Source organism: Pristis pectinata, chromosome 8 (assembly GCF_009764475.1).
Source record: "Pristis pectinata isolate sPriPec2 chromosome 8, sPriPec2.1.pri, whole genome shotgun sequence".
NCBI classification, from domain to species: domain Eukaryota; kingdom Metazoa; phylum Chordata; class Chondrichthyes; order Rhinopristiformes; family Pristidae; genus Pristis; species Pristis pectinata.
Window position 1 is genome coordinate 52,328,257 of NC_067412.1, and position 13,516 is coordinate 52,341,772.

Below are 13,516 nucleotides of genomic sequence, written 5' to 3' on the forward strand. Positions count from 1 at the left end.
TCTTGAGCAATCCATCAGTCCCATTCCCCAGCAACCAGTTCCTTCTCACACATTCCATCAGCGCGCCCCAGATTCTACCACTCAGCTACACACTTGGGGAAAGTTACAGTGGCCAATTAACCTACCAACCTGCATGTCTTTAGGATGTGGAGGAAACCAGAGCACCTGGGGGAAACCTATGCAGTCAGAGAGAACGTGCAAACTCCTCACAGTCAGTACCCTGAAGTCAGGATTGAACCCGGATGGCTGCAGTTGTGAGGCAGTGGCTCTACCAGCCGTGCCATGGTGCTGCAAATATCCAATTCCCCTCATTGCATTAACTACAAAAACCTTCTCTCTGCAATCATTTTTAAGACAATGATGAGGCAGTGCATTATGAACCAAAGGCAGAAATCCTTCAAACACAAGGCCCACGGGTGTGTCAAATGTTTACATCATCTTTTCTGCAGCAGCCCTGCACATTTCCATAATCGTCAATCAAAATTGACCTCGACCAAGTCATAAAACTTAAAATAGCATCTGACTTTTTTCATACTTTCAGGGCTTCTTCATTCTGACAGTCACTTCTAGCTGCTTATGTTGGCAGCAAGCCCAGCTCGGTGGAAGTACTTCTATCCATCAGAGAGACGGCCATGGTTCCATATCGCACACTGTGACTTGAGGGCATAACCCAGTCTGATGCATCCGGGAAGCACTGAGTTGTGAGAGATGTTCCCGGAATTCAACTTGGTCTCTCGGGTAGCATCTATCTTGCATCCAACACAAAAATCAGACTCCCTGGTCATTTTGTTATTGTTGTTTATAGGAATCTGCACTGGACTAATTGCTTCCAACATCATTCATTAACCATAAAGCATCGCAGGTTGTGAAATGAACTGAGTAACAAGCAACTACTTCCACTCTGACTCCACAAATAGAATAGAATCTGAAATCACCCAGTTATCAAAAAGGCCTTTCAAAACACTTCAGCAGTGATACCCACACTGGCCGTCATTGTATCCAGCTGGGAATGGACTGATAATTGTTCTTAGGAAGCTAATACTCCCTATATATAGAAACATTGCACAAGAGAGAGAGCGAGAGAGCATTCATATTAGGAAGAAGCCTTGTAAAACATGCACTCTAATAGGAATGATTTGAGGGTTTGACAGTTTCCAGACACAGGTTGATATTACTTAACCCTTTCACTGTCCCTGATTAGTCCCCATCACAGCACCATGCCCGATCAGCCAACTCCAATACCACCCTAGCAGCTGTCTGTAACTGAGGCAGGTGCTTCATAACCTTGTTAATGCCTCTAATTCCAAAGTGAACTGCATATCCTGTGGCGTCACCACATCCCTCTATTTCCACCTCTGTACTCTCACCCAACTCTGCCATTCCCTTAACTCCTCTGCTTCCGAAATTTTCACCTTTAGCCTTGAATATTCTAACCCACTCCTCATTCTACTTAATAAACCCAAGGTTGGAAGAAATTCCACTGCTCACAATCTAACTCCCAAAACACATTCCCCAGCACCACTACAATGGCTACATCTTGATTTTGAAAATTCTCACCCTTGTTTTCAAATCTCTCTACAATCCTCCTCTAAAGTAAACATGGCTGTACAACATCATAGAGAGATACAACACGGCAACAGGCCCTTCGGCCCACTGAGTTTGTGCTGACCACCAACCACCTATTTAAACTTAATCCCGTTTTATTCTCTTCACATTCACATTAACTCCCTCCAGATTCTACTCCTCACCCACACACTGGGGGCAATTTACAGCAGCCAATTAACCTACCGACCCGCACTTCTTTGGGAGGTGGGCAGAAACCAGAGCACCCAGAGGAAACCCATGCGGTCACAGGGAGAACGTGCAAACTTTAGACATAGACAGCATTCGAGGTCAGGATTGAACCCGGATCTCTGAGCGCCACTGTACTGCCGGCATGAGGCACTATGCTGTAAAGTGTCTGTGACAGGAGAGAGGCTGGGCTCACTGTGAGGTTGATGATATGAGGCATGGCATAAAGATAGCCAGGCATTCAGATCGTGGCATGATGTCCCTGGTCTTTGTTTCCCCCGGAGAGTGACATGACGTTTTCTGAGATGTAGATATACCTCTTGTCCCTCAGTGGCAAGCAGTCGACTCACTGGCATGTTCGGAGGATCCAAAACAGCCAATGGAATGAGTTGTTGGATAGTTGCTGGAATCCCCTGCAGTAGTGGATGGTGAAAAGCTTGGTGGTGTAGGGAAGCCACTTTGATTAGATGAGGCTGCTGTGATGGAAGAGTCTCATTAGGTCATGGAAAAGGCACAAACTTCTGCTTTCACGGAGCTGTTGAAGAGCCTGGACCAGTCTCAGTATGAGTTGGGGGTCTCGTGGAATGATTGTGTTGCCATGTGAATACAACTTATAGAGTCCAAAGATCATGTGTACCAAACCACCTCAGGCCTGGACTAATGTTGGCTCCAATGCACTGGCCAACAGGTAGAAAGAGGTATTGAGAACCTCTGTGTGCTCTGGAAGCCATCGAGAGGGAAGGCCAGAGGTGATGATACCCCATCATTCAGAAGGTTTGCAGGGGATGACCCAGTGCATAGAGGAAGCCAGAGAGAGAGATCCAATGGAGTGTGTGCAAGGAAGATAGGAAGCACTGAGACAATTTTAACTTAGAAAATGGTTATTATTAGATACAGTCATAGAGCAACACAGCATGGATACAGGACCTTAGGCCCAACAAATCCATGCTGACCAGGTGCCCACCCAGCTAGTCCCAACTTCCTGCATTCAGCCCATATCCCTCCAAGCTCCACCCCTCCATGCTCCTATCCAAGTGCTTCTTAAAGGATACTATTATACCTGCCTCAACCACTTCCTCTGGCAGCTCATTCCATATACTCACCACCATCTGCATGAAAAAGTTGCTCCTCAGGTCCCTTTTAAATCTTTCCCCTCTCACCCTAAACCTATGCCCCCTAGCTTTGGACTCCCCATCCCTGGGGAAAAGACTGTTACCATCCACCTTATCCATGTTTCTCATAATTTTAAACACTTCTGTAAGGTCACCTCTCATTCTCATATGTTCCAAGGAATAAACACCTAACCTGGCCAACCTCTCCCTATAGCTCAGGCCCTCTAGTTCTGGCAGCATCCTCATAAATCTTTTCTGCACTCTTTCCATTTTAACATTTTTCCTATAAAAGGGTGACCAAAACTGTACACAGTACTCCAAGTGCGACCTCACCAATGACTTATACAACTGCAACATAATGTCCCAACTTCTATACTCGGTGCCCAGACTAATGAAGGCCAGCATGCTAATTGCCTTTTTCACCACCCTGTCTACCTGTTATGCATGATATTCATGGTACATAGGAATATTTTGCAAACTGTGCATAATTGCAATGGGCAAATGGTCTCTGTTAAGTTTGTGTGTGTGATATACTGTATACGTGATTATATATAGCCAAAGTCCCAAATTATTATGGGTTGTGAAATTTGTTGTACATGGGGAAGTCAATTACTGGTTCTATAACTATCAGGGGCACATACTGTATGTTGTTAAGTTCTGTTTATATTATAGGACATAAAACATTACAGCACAGTACAGGCCCTTTGGTCCAAAATGTTGTGGCACCATTTTATCCTGCTCTAAGATCTATCTAACCCTTCCCTCCCACATAGCCCCCCACTTCCCTATCATTCATGTGTCTATCTAGGAGTCTCTTAAATATCCCTAATGTATCTGCCGGCAGTGCATTCCACGCACCCACCACTCTCTGTGTAAAAAAACTTACCCCTGACATCCCCCTTATATCTTCCTCCAATCACTTTAAAATTATGTCCCCTCATGTTAGCCATTGTCACCCTCGGAAAAAGTCTCTGACTGTCTACTCGATCTATGCCTCTTATCATCTTGTACACCTCTATCAAGTCACCTCTCATCCTTTTCTCCAAAGAGAAAAGCCCTAGCTCACTCAACCTATCCTCATAAGACACGCTCTCAAATCCAGGCAGTATCCTGGTAAATCTCCTCTGCACCCTCTCTAAAGCTTCCACGTCCTTCCTATAATAAGGCAACTAGAACTGAACACAGTACTCCAAGTGTGGTCTAACCAGAGTTCGACAGAGCTGCAACATTACCTCATGGCTCTTGAACTCAGTACCCCGACTAATGAAGGCCAATACACCACAAACCTTCTTAACAACCCTATCGAGCTGCATGGCAACCTTGAGGGATCTATGGACGTGGACCCAAAGATTCCTCTGTTCCTCCACACTGCTAAGAGTCCTGCCATTAACCTTGTATTCTGCGTTCAAATTTGATCTCCCAAAGTGTATCACTTCACACTTTTCTGGGTTGAACTCTATCTGCCACTTCTCAGCCCAGCTCTGCATTCTATCAATATCCTGTTGTAATCTACAGCAACCTTCTACACTATCCACAACACCACCAGCCTTTGTATCATCAGCAAATTTACTAACCCACCCTTCCACATCTTCATCCAAGTTGTTTATAAAAATCACAAAGAGCACGGGTCCCAGTACATATCCCTGCGGAACACCACTGGTCACCGACCTCCAGACAGGGATAAGAAATTGTAGTTAAGAGGACAAGAAATGAGTAAATTTATGGTTAACTAAATTTATTACTGCTGGCTGTGTATATATATTTGCAGTAAATTGATAAGATAATTGTATACACATGAACAGTTTTTGTAATTATGGGTTTGTTACTTTTCTTTTCAGAAGTGAAAGCAGTGCAGTAATACCGAGTGTGAATTGTGTCAGTCACATGGTAGGATTTTTGATACACAGTTGTATCAGCCATTGCTGTTAGTGTTGCTCACCTTCAATCAAAGTTGTTTGGTTAGAAGCCCCGTCCTTGCAACTTAACCTTCTGAACAACAGAGTAGAAGAATCGCTTTGGCCCATTGCAACAGGTACACAGACAGAAGCTGGGAATATTGTCATAGAGTTATACAAGATGGAAACAGAGCCTTCAGCCCAACTCATCCACGCTGACCAGGATGCCTATTTAAGCTAGTCCCATTTGCCTTGTTTGGCCAATATTCCTCTAAACCTTTCCTATTCATTTATCTATCTGTCTTTTAAACACTGTAATTGTACCCGCCTCTATGACCTCCTCTGCCAGCTCGTTCCATATATCCACCATCATCTATGTGGACAGCTTGCCCCTTGGATCCCTTTTAAATCTTTCCCCTCTCACCTTAAACCTATGCCTTCTAGTTTTACAGTCCACTATCCCTGGAAGAAGACTTTGACTACCTACCCTATCTATGCCCCTCATGATTTCAAAATCCTCAATAACGTTAGTCTCCTTCGTTCCAGGGAAAACAGCCCCTGCATATCCAGCCTCTCCTTATAACTCAAGCTGTCCAGTCCCAGCAACTTCCTTGTGAATCCCTTTTCACCCTATTTAGCTTAATCACATCCTTTCTACAGTGAGGCAAGCAGAACTCCACATTTGGAGTATTATGTGGCCTAACCAATGTTTTGTACAACTGTAACATGACATCCCAAATCCTGTACTCATTAAAAATGCTCTCAATCACAATCTGTGCATTCAGATACTGAAACAATCCTCAACAGTGCAATGATCTGGGAAAAAAAAACTGATTAACATTTGGGAAAGTAGGGGTTAAAAATAAAAGTTAACTCAGGTTGGTTAAAGCTGGCTTGGGTAGCTGGGTTCCATGCTGAAGGATGACAAGGGGAGTGCAGTCAATGCATACATGAACTTTCGAAAGCACTGCCAGTGTGCTACGTAATGGCTGAGCCACTGCAGCTGAGGTAGACAGTTTGAAACTGAAACCCTGGCATCTATCACTTAAATTGAACCCAGTCACAGGAAAACACATACACCCTCACTCCAGGAGCTGTGGACATATTTCGCAGGCTGACCCTGTGGGTTGGTCCAACTGTTTATAGATGTTAAGTGTGCATATGTATTTTTGTAAACGATTGAAGGAACACTTTTATTTTATCAGTCCGGCTTCTGGTCTCCTGACAGAACCTTGCTGGGATTCCTCAATCAGGTCAGCACTATATCCATTAACTGAACAGATTTCAGCTTAGGAGACTAATGGGAAGACAGGACTTCTTGTTTGTCTCTTAATTTTGATTTTAATGGTTTTAATTACTTTTACTTTTAGCAATGTCTGACTTTAATTATCACTGATCCAAATTCCTTGACAACTGTGAGAGGAGTGTGGTGGGGAGTAGGGATGCAGGGGTGTTCTGCCTGACAAAGAGGGTGTGCAGGGGCAATGAGATCAGCTTTCTGCTGCTGAGGCAGGTAGGTCACAAGGTGTGTCAGTGGGTACCAGGCCTGGCTTTGAACAAACTGGCCGGTTAGATTCCTGAGTGAAAGGAAAGTTCATGGGATTAAAGTGTCAAAATACAAGACTGGATGAGAAAGAGGAAAAAATCGTGGTAAATTACTGTGTTTCAAACTGGATAGACATTTAGAGTGGTGTCCCCATGGTGATCTCACCAAGCCCATTCCCCCACTTATTCCCTCTATAACCTGTTCTTTTGCACATCTCTCTGATTCTCATAAATCACCCACCTACACTGAGAGTGATTTACAGTGGTCAGTTAACTACAGACCACTGCACCTTGGGATGTGGGAGGAAACCGGAACACCTGGGGGAAACCCACAGAGACATTGTGCAGACTCCACACAGACAGCACCTGAGGTCAGGATCGAACCCACATCGCTGGAGCCAAGAAGTAACAGGATTAACTGCTGCACCACTATATCTCCTTTATGTCAACTGCCATTCTACTCCAACATTCTCTTTCTACCAGACTCATTGTCCTCCCAGTTCCATGGGTGTAATCATGGAAAACCTTCTATTAAGCTAAGATGACTTTAGGATAGGTGAGCAATTACTTCATTGGAGGAGTAGGTTTTAAGGGTTGTACTAATGGGGCTGCTGAGTTTTGGAAGGGAATTTCATAGCATTATGCTCATAAACCCGTTATTATTGATTGTTCTTCACTGTTTTGTACCTCTTTAACCAACAGACTTTGTGCCAGTTTTTCAGCATCCGAAGGCAGCGTGGAGTAGACAGTCCTTCTCTGGTGTGGAATCGTAGAGATCTAGAGAGGAAAACAAAATTTGTATTTAGAAACTATTCTTAGAACAGTGTACATGGACTTTCCAGATGGTACATGCATGCATTTGCCGCATCTGAAGCACCATATAACATTAGGATGATTATTGCACAGTAACCTGGAATGGGTGCTTGATGGTTGGCACAGAATCAGTGGGTTGAAAGGCTTGACTCAGTGCTGTGTGACTCTGTGACTTTAGTCCTCACAAGACTCCAGGACCTTTCAGCTCTGTAGAAGACCATTCAGTCCATCATGTTTGTGCGGGCTCACTGGCACTGAGCTCCCTCTTGGTCCACTCATCTCTTAAATTTACTTTCCTTTAAAATGATATTCACCCTTTTCAAAACCTGTCTTCCCCTTTCCCCATCTCTGTAGCCACCTTAAAAGTTGTCGATGTCGGCCTCTTGCTCTCCCTCGTGGCTTCTGTTTTGCTTATGACCCTTCAGCTATATTCACCCCACCCTCCCCACCTAATTCTCCCCACCTCCTTTATAAGTTTGAGGTGGACCAGATCTCTCAGGGAAGGTTTGGATTATACAAGGGTACTGTTCTGGAAGCAGTTACTGATCTCAGCTGTTAACTGAAAGGTCTGCTGTAAGAGTGCAGTCTTAAGCGCAATAAGATACCAAAAAGATATAACTGTAGTTCCTGCCTCCAGACCTCAGTAATAGTCTGTCCAAAACATCTGTGATGTTGACATCCTTCCTCCTCTCTCTCCCAATAATTTGACCAGAGGTTGGGTTGAGTTGAATGCCACCATGTATAAAAAAAAACTGTGACAGGTAGGAGTTCAGGAGACGAGCAATGGTCAGCATCAACACCAGCTGCAACGGGTTCTTCCACCTTCATTTCCACTTGTGGAGTATATGGTGACATTTCCCTCCTCCTGTTTCAAAGAGTTTATGGTGGACTAGGTTTCTCAAGAAAGGACCTTATGTGTCAGATTTTTACCGTCTGTGCTGCACCAGATAGCCATTTATGATATCACTGGTTAATCAAGAAATCAGCCACCAATCTGTAGACTTGAACACAGTATGGGTTCAATAGGATCCATTAAAGCTCTGTCACATTTATGGGGGATGTCTTCAAGTTCTTGGAGTTCAGGAGTGCATCATTTATTGCCAGCCAAACAATCATAAACTGTTCTCAGTGGATATCACAGAGTTCAATGTGTAACAATACAGGAAGATGGATGGTTGAATTCAGCTTCTCTGAAATTGTTCTGATGGCCAATCTTGATTGAATATTGACTGCATTCTTATGTAGATTCTCCAGCCTTGAGCAGTGGTTGAATTGCCACTGTTGAATTGGCCATAACTGTGTCTACTCTGCTAGGTGTGCAATAGTTCAACATTACTCAGCTCTGTGCTGTTAAGAATAAGTCATTGGTGTGTGTATGAGGCTACGTATGTGGCAAGCTGTCAAAGTTGACATTACACACGATTGACAATCCCTGTGGGGAAAAGTGCAAGTGTCTGGGTAACTTATTTACACACTCAAGATAAGCGTGGAATATATGGACTGCTCATCATTGAGTTGCATGCTGCAATATATTGCAAGGATGTATCATGGATGCAAACTCTTTCTAAAACCCAGCCTTGACATGGGAGGAGAGTGTCAGGATCCACATGGAAATGTTGGAGCCTTCACTGTGTTATGCCTGTTCAGATCCCCATTGCTTTCCAAGAACAGACTCAATCCACTTGGAAGGTGTCACTCTGTGAACTTGTTCCAACTGGCAAGAAGAGCCATCTGTCAGTAACTCTGGTGGCTACTGTGCATTTCCAAGCTTAGTGACAGCTGATTTTGGATGTGTTCCAGATGTTTGGGTAATTCCCATTTTATGAATGTTTGCAACATGATCTCATGAAAGAATTTCAATGCTGAGGTGCTGAACATGCTTCTGGTGTGAATGAACTGTTCTGCTCCTAATGTTTTGATGTTCCAACTCCTACATTTCCTAGTGTCCAACCATGATTACGCTTCATGTCCAATATCTGCAAGCTCTATTAGATTTTTGGTACGATACACAAGATACTTACCGAGACCTCATCCGATGGGAACTGCAGAAGGTCTCGCAGGCTATCGCTTTGAATCTGTGCCTTCCGTTGCTCAATTACATTCTCATAATCCAATGGCTCGATAATCTTTGCTTTTTCCTGTGAAGAGGCAAATAATTCAGGTTTAATGAAAGCAATTCTACCAACACAAACATATTACACTAGCATTTTATTCCACTGTATTATAAAAGGACATCTGAACATCTAACTACAGGGATAAGGAAGAGTTAGTAAATTCTTTGAAGGATGAGACAGCCAGTAAATACCTTCTACAACTCGTTGAGGCAACTAAAAATTTAATGAAAGAATCCCTAAGTAAGATAAGATCATATAGTCCTTTAATTAAGGGACAGATGCACAAGTATGGAATCTTATTAACATGATCAGCAAAGAGTATTATTGGAGATCAATATGCACAAGTCTTGAGCCAGATTCATAGGGTTATACAGCATGAGAAACAGGCCATTTGGTCCAACTCATCCATGACAACCAAGATGCCTATCTATGGTAGCTATCCGAGTGTTTATTAAATGTTGGAATTGCACCTGCATTTACCACCTCCTCAGGCAGCTCATATCAAATACCCACCTTCATCTGTGTGGAAAAACTTGCCCCTCAGATCCCCTTTAAATCTTTGTCCTCTTACCCTAAACCTATGCCCACTAGTTTTAGACTCCCCTACCCTGGGAAAAAGACTGTGGCTATCTACCCTATCTTTGCCCTTCATGATTTTATAAATCTCTGTAAAGTGACCCCTCAGCCTCCTTCACTCCAGCAAAAACAGTCCCGGCCTATGCAGTCTCTCCTTACAACTCATGCCCTCCAGTCCCAGCAACATTCCTGTGGCGACCCAAGAGATGGGAAATGCTGGGATCTGGAGTAAAAAAAAACAAACTGCTGGAGGAACTCAGTGGATTGAGCAGCATCTGTGCAGGCAACGGGATAGTCAAATTTTTGAGTTGTGACAGCCTAACTCATTGACTATCCCTTTGCCTCCATGAATGCTGCTCAACCCACTGAGTTCCTCCAATAATTTATCTTTCGCTCAGCATTCCCGTGAATCATTTTGCACCTTCTCTTACTTAACCACGTCTTTCCTTTAGCATGGCAACCAGAACTGCACACTGTACTCCAAGTGTGGCCGAAGCAACAATTTGTATAACTGTAGGATGATGTCCCAACTCTTATACTCAATGCTTCGGCCAATGAAGATAAGCACACTATACACCTTCTTCACCATCCTGTCTACCAGTGGCACCACTTTCAAGGAACTGTGTACTTGTATTCCAAGGTCTTGCTGTTCAATAATACTCCCCAGTGATCTGCATTCACTGTGTATGTCCTGGCCTGGATTTAACTTCCCAAAATACATCACTTCTCACATATCTGAGTTAAATTCCATCAGCCATTCCTTGCCCATTTTCCCATTTGATCTAGATCCTGTTGTCACCTTTGGTGTCATCTGTAAACTTACTAATCATGTCAATTATATTCTTTACCAAATCATTAATATATATGACAAATAATAAAGGACCCAGCACCAGTCCCTGCTGCACCTCACTGGATACAGGTCTCCAATCTGAGAAACAATCCTCCACTATCATCCTCTTCCTCCTACCACCAAGTCAACTTTGTGTCCAATTTGCTAGCTCAGCCTGGATCCCATGTATTTTAACCTTCTGGACCAGCCCACCATGCAGGACCTTGTCAAAGGCCTTGCCTAAAGTTCAAGTAGACCACATCCTTCACCTCATCAATCCTCTTGATAACCACCTCAAAAACAAAATCAAATTCGTGAGATGTGATCTTCCACAGACAAAGTCACGCTGACTATCCCAGATACTTGATTAGTAAGACCTTCACAAGATCACAAGACAAGGGAGCAGAAGTAGGCCATTTGGCCCAGAGTCTGCTCCAAAGAAAGGAAAAAGAAAAAAGGGAAAAAGAAAAAGAAAAAAATGAGAAATGGGGGGGAAAAAGTCTGCTCCATGAGCTAAAGGAAAAAAAACAAAACACTATTCCTTTCTAGCCCCAATTTCTGACCTTATCCTCATATCCCTTGATACCTTGACTAATTAGATACCTCTCTATCTCCTCCTTAAACACCTCCAATGATCGGGCCTCCACTGCTGTACGTGGCAAAGAATTCCATAAATTTACTACCCTCTGGCTAAAGAAATTTCTCATCTCTATTTTAAACCTGTACCCTCTAATTCTAAGATTGTGCCCTCTGGTCTTGGACTCAGCCACCAGGGGAAACAGCTTGGCCACATCTACTCTGTCCAGTCCTTTCAACGTTCTAAATGTTCCTAAGAGGTCCCCTCTCATTCTTCTGTACTCCAGTGAGTACAGTCCAAGAGCCAACAAACGCTCATCATATGTAAGCCCTTTCATTCAGGGAATCATCCTCGTAAATCTCCTCTGAACCCTCTCCAACATCAGCACATCCTTCCTAAGATATGGGGCCCAAAACTGTGCACAGTATTCCAAATGAGGCTTCACTAGTGCCCCGTAGAGCCCCATCAACACCTCCCTACTTTTATACACTATACTTCTCGAAATGTATGCCAACATAGCATTCGCTTTCCTTACTGCTGATCCGACCTGGTGGTTAACCTTTAGGATATCCTGCACGAGTACCCCTAAGTCCCTTTGTACTTCTGTACTTTGAATTTTCTCCCCTTCTAGATAATAAACTGCCCATTTATTTCTGTTTCCAAAGTGTACAACAGCTCAGTTCTCAACATTGAATCTCATCTGCCATTTTCTTGCCCATTCTCATAAACTATCTAGCAACCTTCCTGTCTCCTCAATACTCCCTACTCCTCCACCACCTATCTTGGTCATCTGCAAACTTAGCCACAAAACCATCTACTCCATCATCCAAATCGTTAATGTACAAAGTAAAAAGAAGCAGCCCCAACATCGACCCCTGCAGAACGCCACTAGTAACCGGTAGTCAACCAGAACGGAATCCTTTTATTCCCACCCTTTGCTTTCTGCCTACCAGCCAATGCTCCACCCATTCTATTATCCTACCTGTAACTCCATGACCTCCCATCTAATTAATCAGCCTCTTGTGCGGCACCTTGTCGAAGGCCTTTTGAAAGTCTAAATAACACAACATCAACAGCCTCTCCCTTATCCACCCTACCTGAGATTTCCTCAAAAAACTCCAATAGGTTGGTCAGGCAGGATCTTCCCTTCACGAAACCATGCTGGCTTGGACCTATCTTGCCTTGCACCTCTAGGTATTCCATAACTTCATCCTTGAAGATCGATTCTAATAGCTTTCCCACCACCGATGTCAGACTAATAGGTCTGTAATTTCCTTTATGCTGACTCACACCTTTCTTATATACCTTCCTTCCCACCAAAAGATATTGGACCGATAAAAATTCCTGAAGAATAAAATGATTCACGGCTACTTTTAGAATGGTGACAAGCTGACCCACTGTATTTTTATTTGCACGATGAATAACTAATTCAAAGAAAAATAAATCAGACTTGATGATTCACTTCATTTCAGTGCCAACCTGTGCTAAATTTCCCAGTTCTTATTTTGATCTCTCCTCACACCAGTTTCTTCCTAACCCGATTGTCAGAGAACTAGATGCTCAAGAGATTGGATTCTTAAGAAACATGAATTACAGATTTTCACAACGATGATTTAGAATTACAGCTATTGCCAACAGAAATTGCCTCATGCTGCACAGACTCACTCTGCCTCTGGGCAATGACCAAAAATATATCGTTAATGACCAGGAATTAGTATGGGAAGGAAGATACAATGTGCTCTGGCATTTGGGACCTCAGTTTAAAAATTATGCCCATTCATAGATAGGATCTCCTTGGTCTTTGGTGTGCTTTGTTAAATATATTTGAGCAGTGCTAATGAAGCTCCTAGTTTTCATGAGCTGATCAATGCAATATATAACAAGAATGCATCATTCCAATTGCTTTTATATCCCCTAACTTAATGCAAGGTTCTCAAATTCACTCAGACTTTGGAAGGATGGGTGTTAGAGAGATCACGCTGATTCAGTTTATAGTGTTATACTATGGTACTGATGGATATTGTCAGCTTTGTTCTATTGAGCTCTGCGATATATTAAACTGGAAAAGCATTCTGCTGGCACTTGGTGTCTTAAAGTGCTCTGCTTGCAAACACTAACATCCTTTCACTCAATAGGCACAACAATTCATCAACTGATTGAACTCAGACTGTTTTGCCAATAAAAGACACCATTAGTGGTTGGAAGCTGGCTCAGCTTTCTCTGTCCTGATAAAAAGCTTAAGAAGAACTAGCTAACAGAATTAT

At 43.2% G+C, this 13,516-nt stretch overlaps 1 protein-coding gene across 1 annotated transcript in view; it reads right to left on the bottom strand.

Annotated features, from left to right (window-relative positions):
• dock11 (dedicator of cytokinesis 11) overlaps positions 1–13,516 on the bottom strand; it is a 251,775-nt gene that overhangs the window by 200,600 nt on the left and 37,659 nt on the right. The window contains exons 2-3 of the mRNA XM_052020888.1: positions 9,178–9,294; positions 7,031–7,120 (exon numbers count right to left, since the gene is read on the bottom strand). Coding sequence (XP_051876848.1) covers positions 7,031–7,120; positions 9,178–9,294 — 207 coding nt within the window. The remainder of the gene's footprint in view (positions 1–7,030; positions 7,121–9,177; positions 9,295–13,516) is intronic.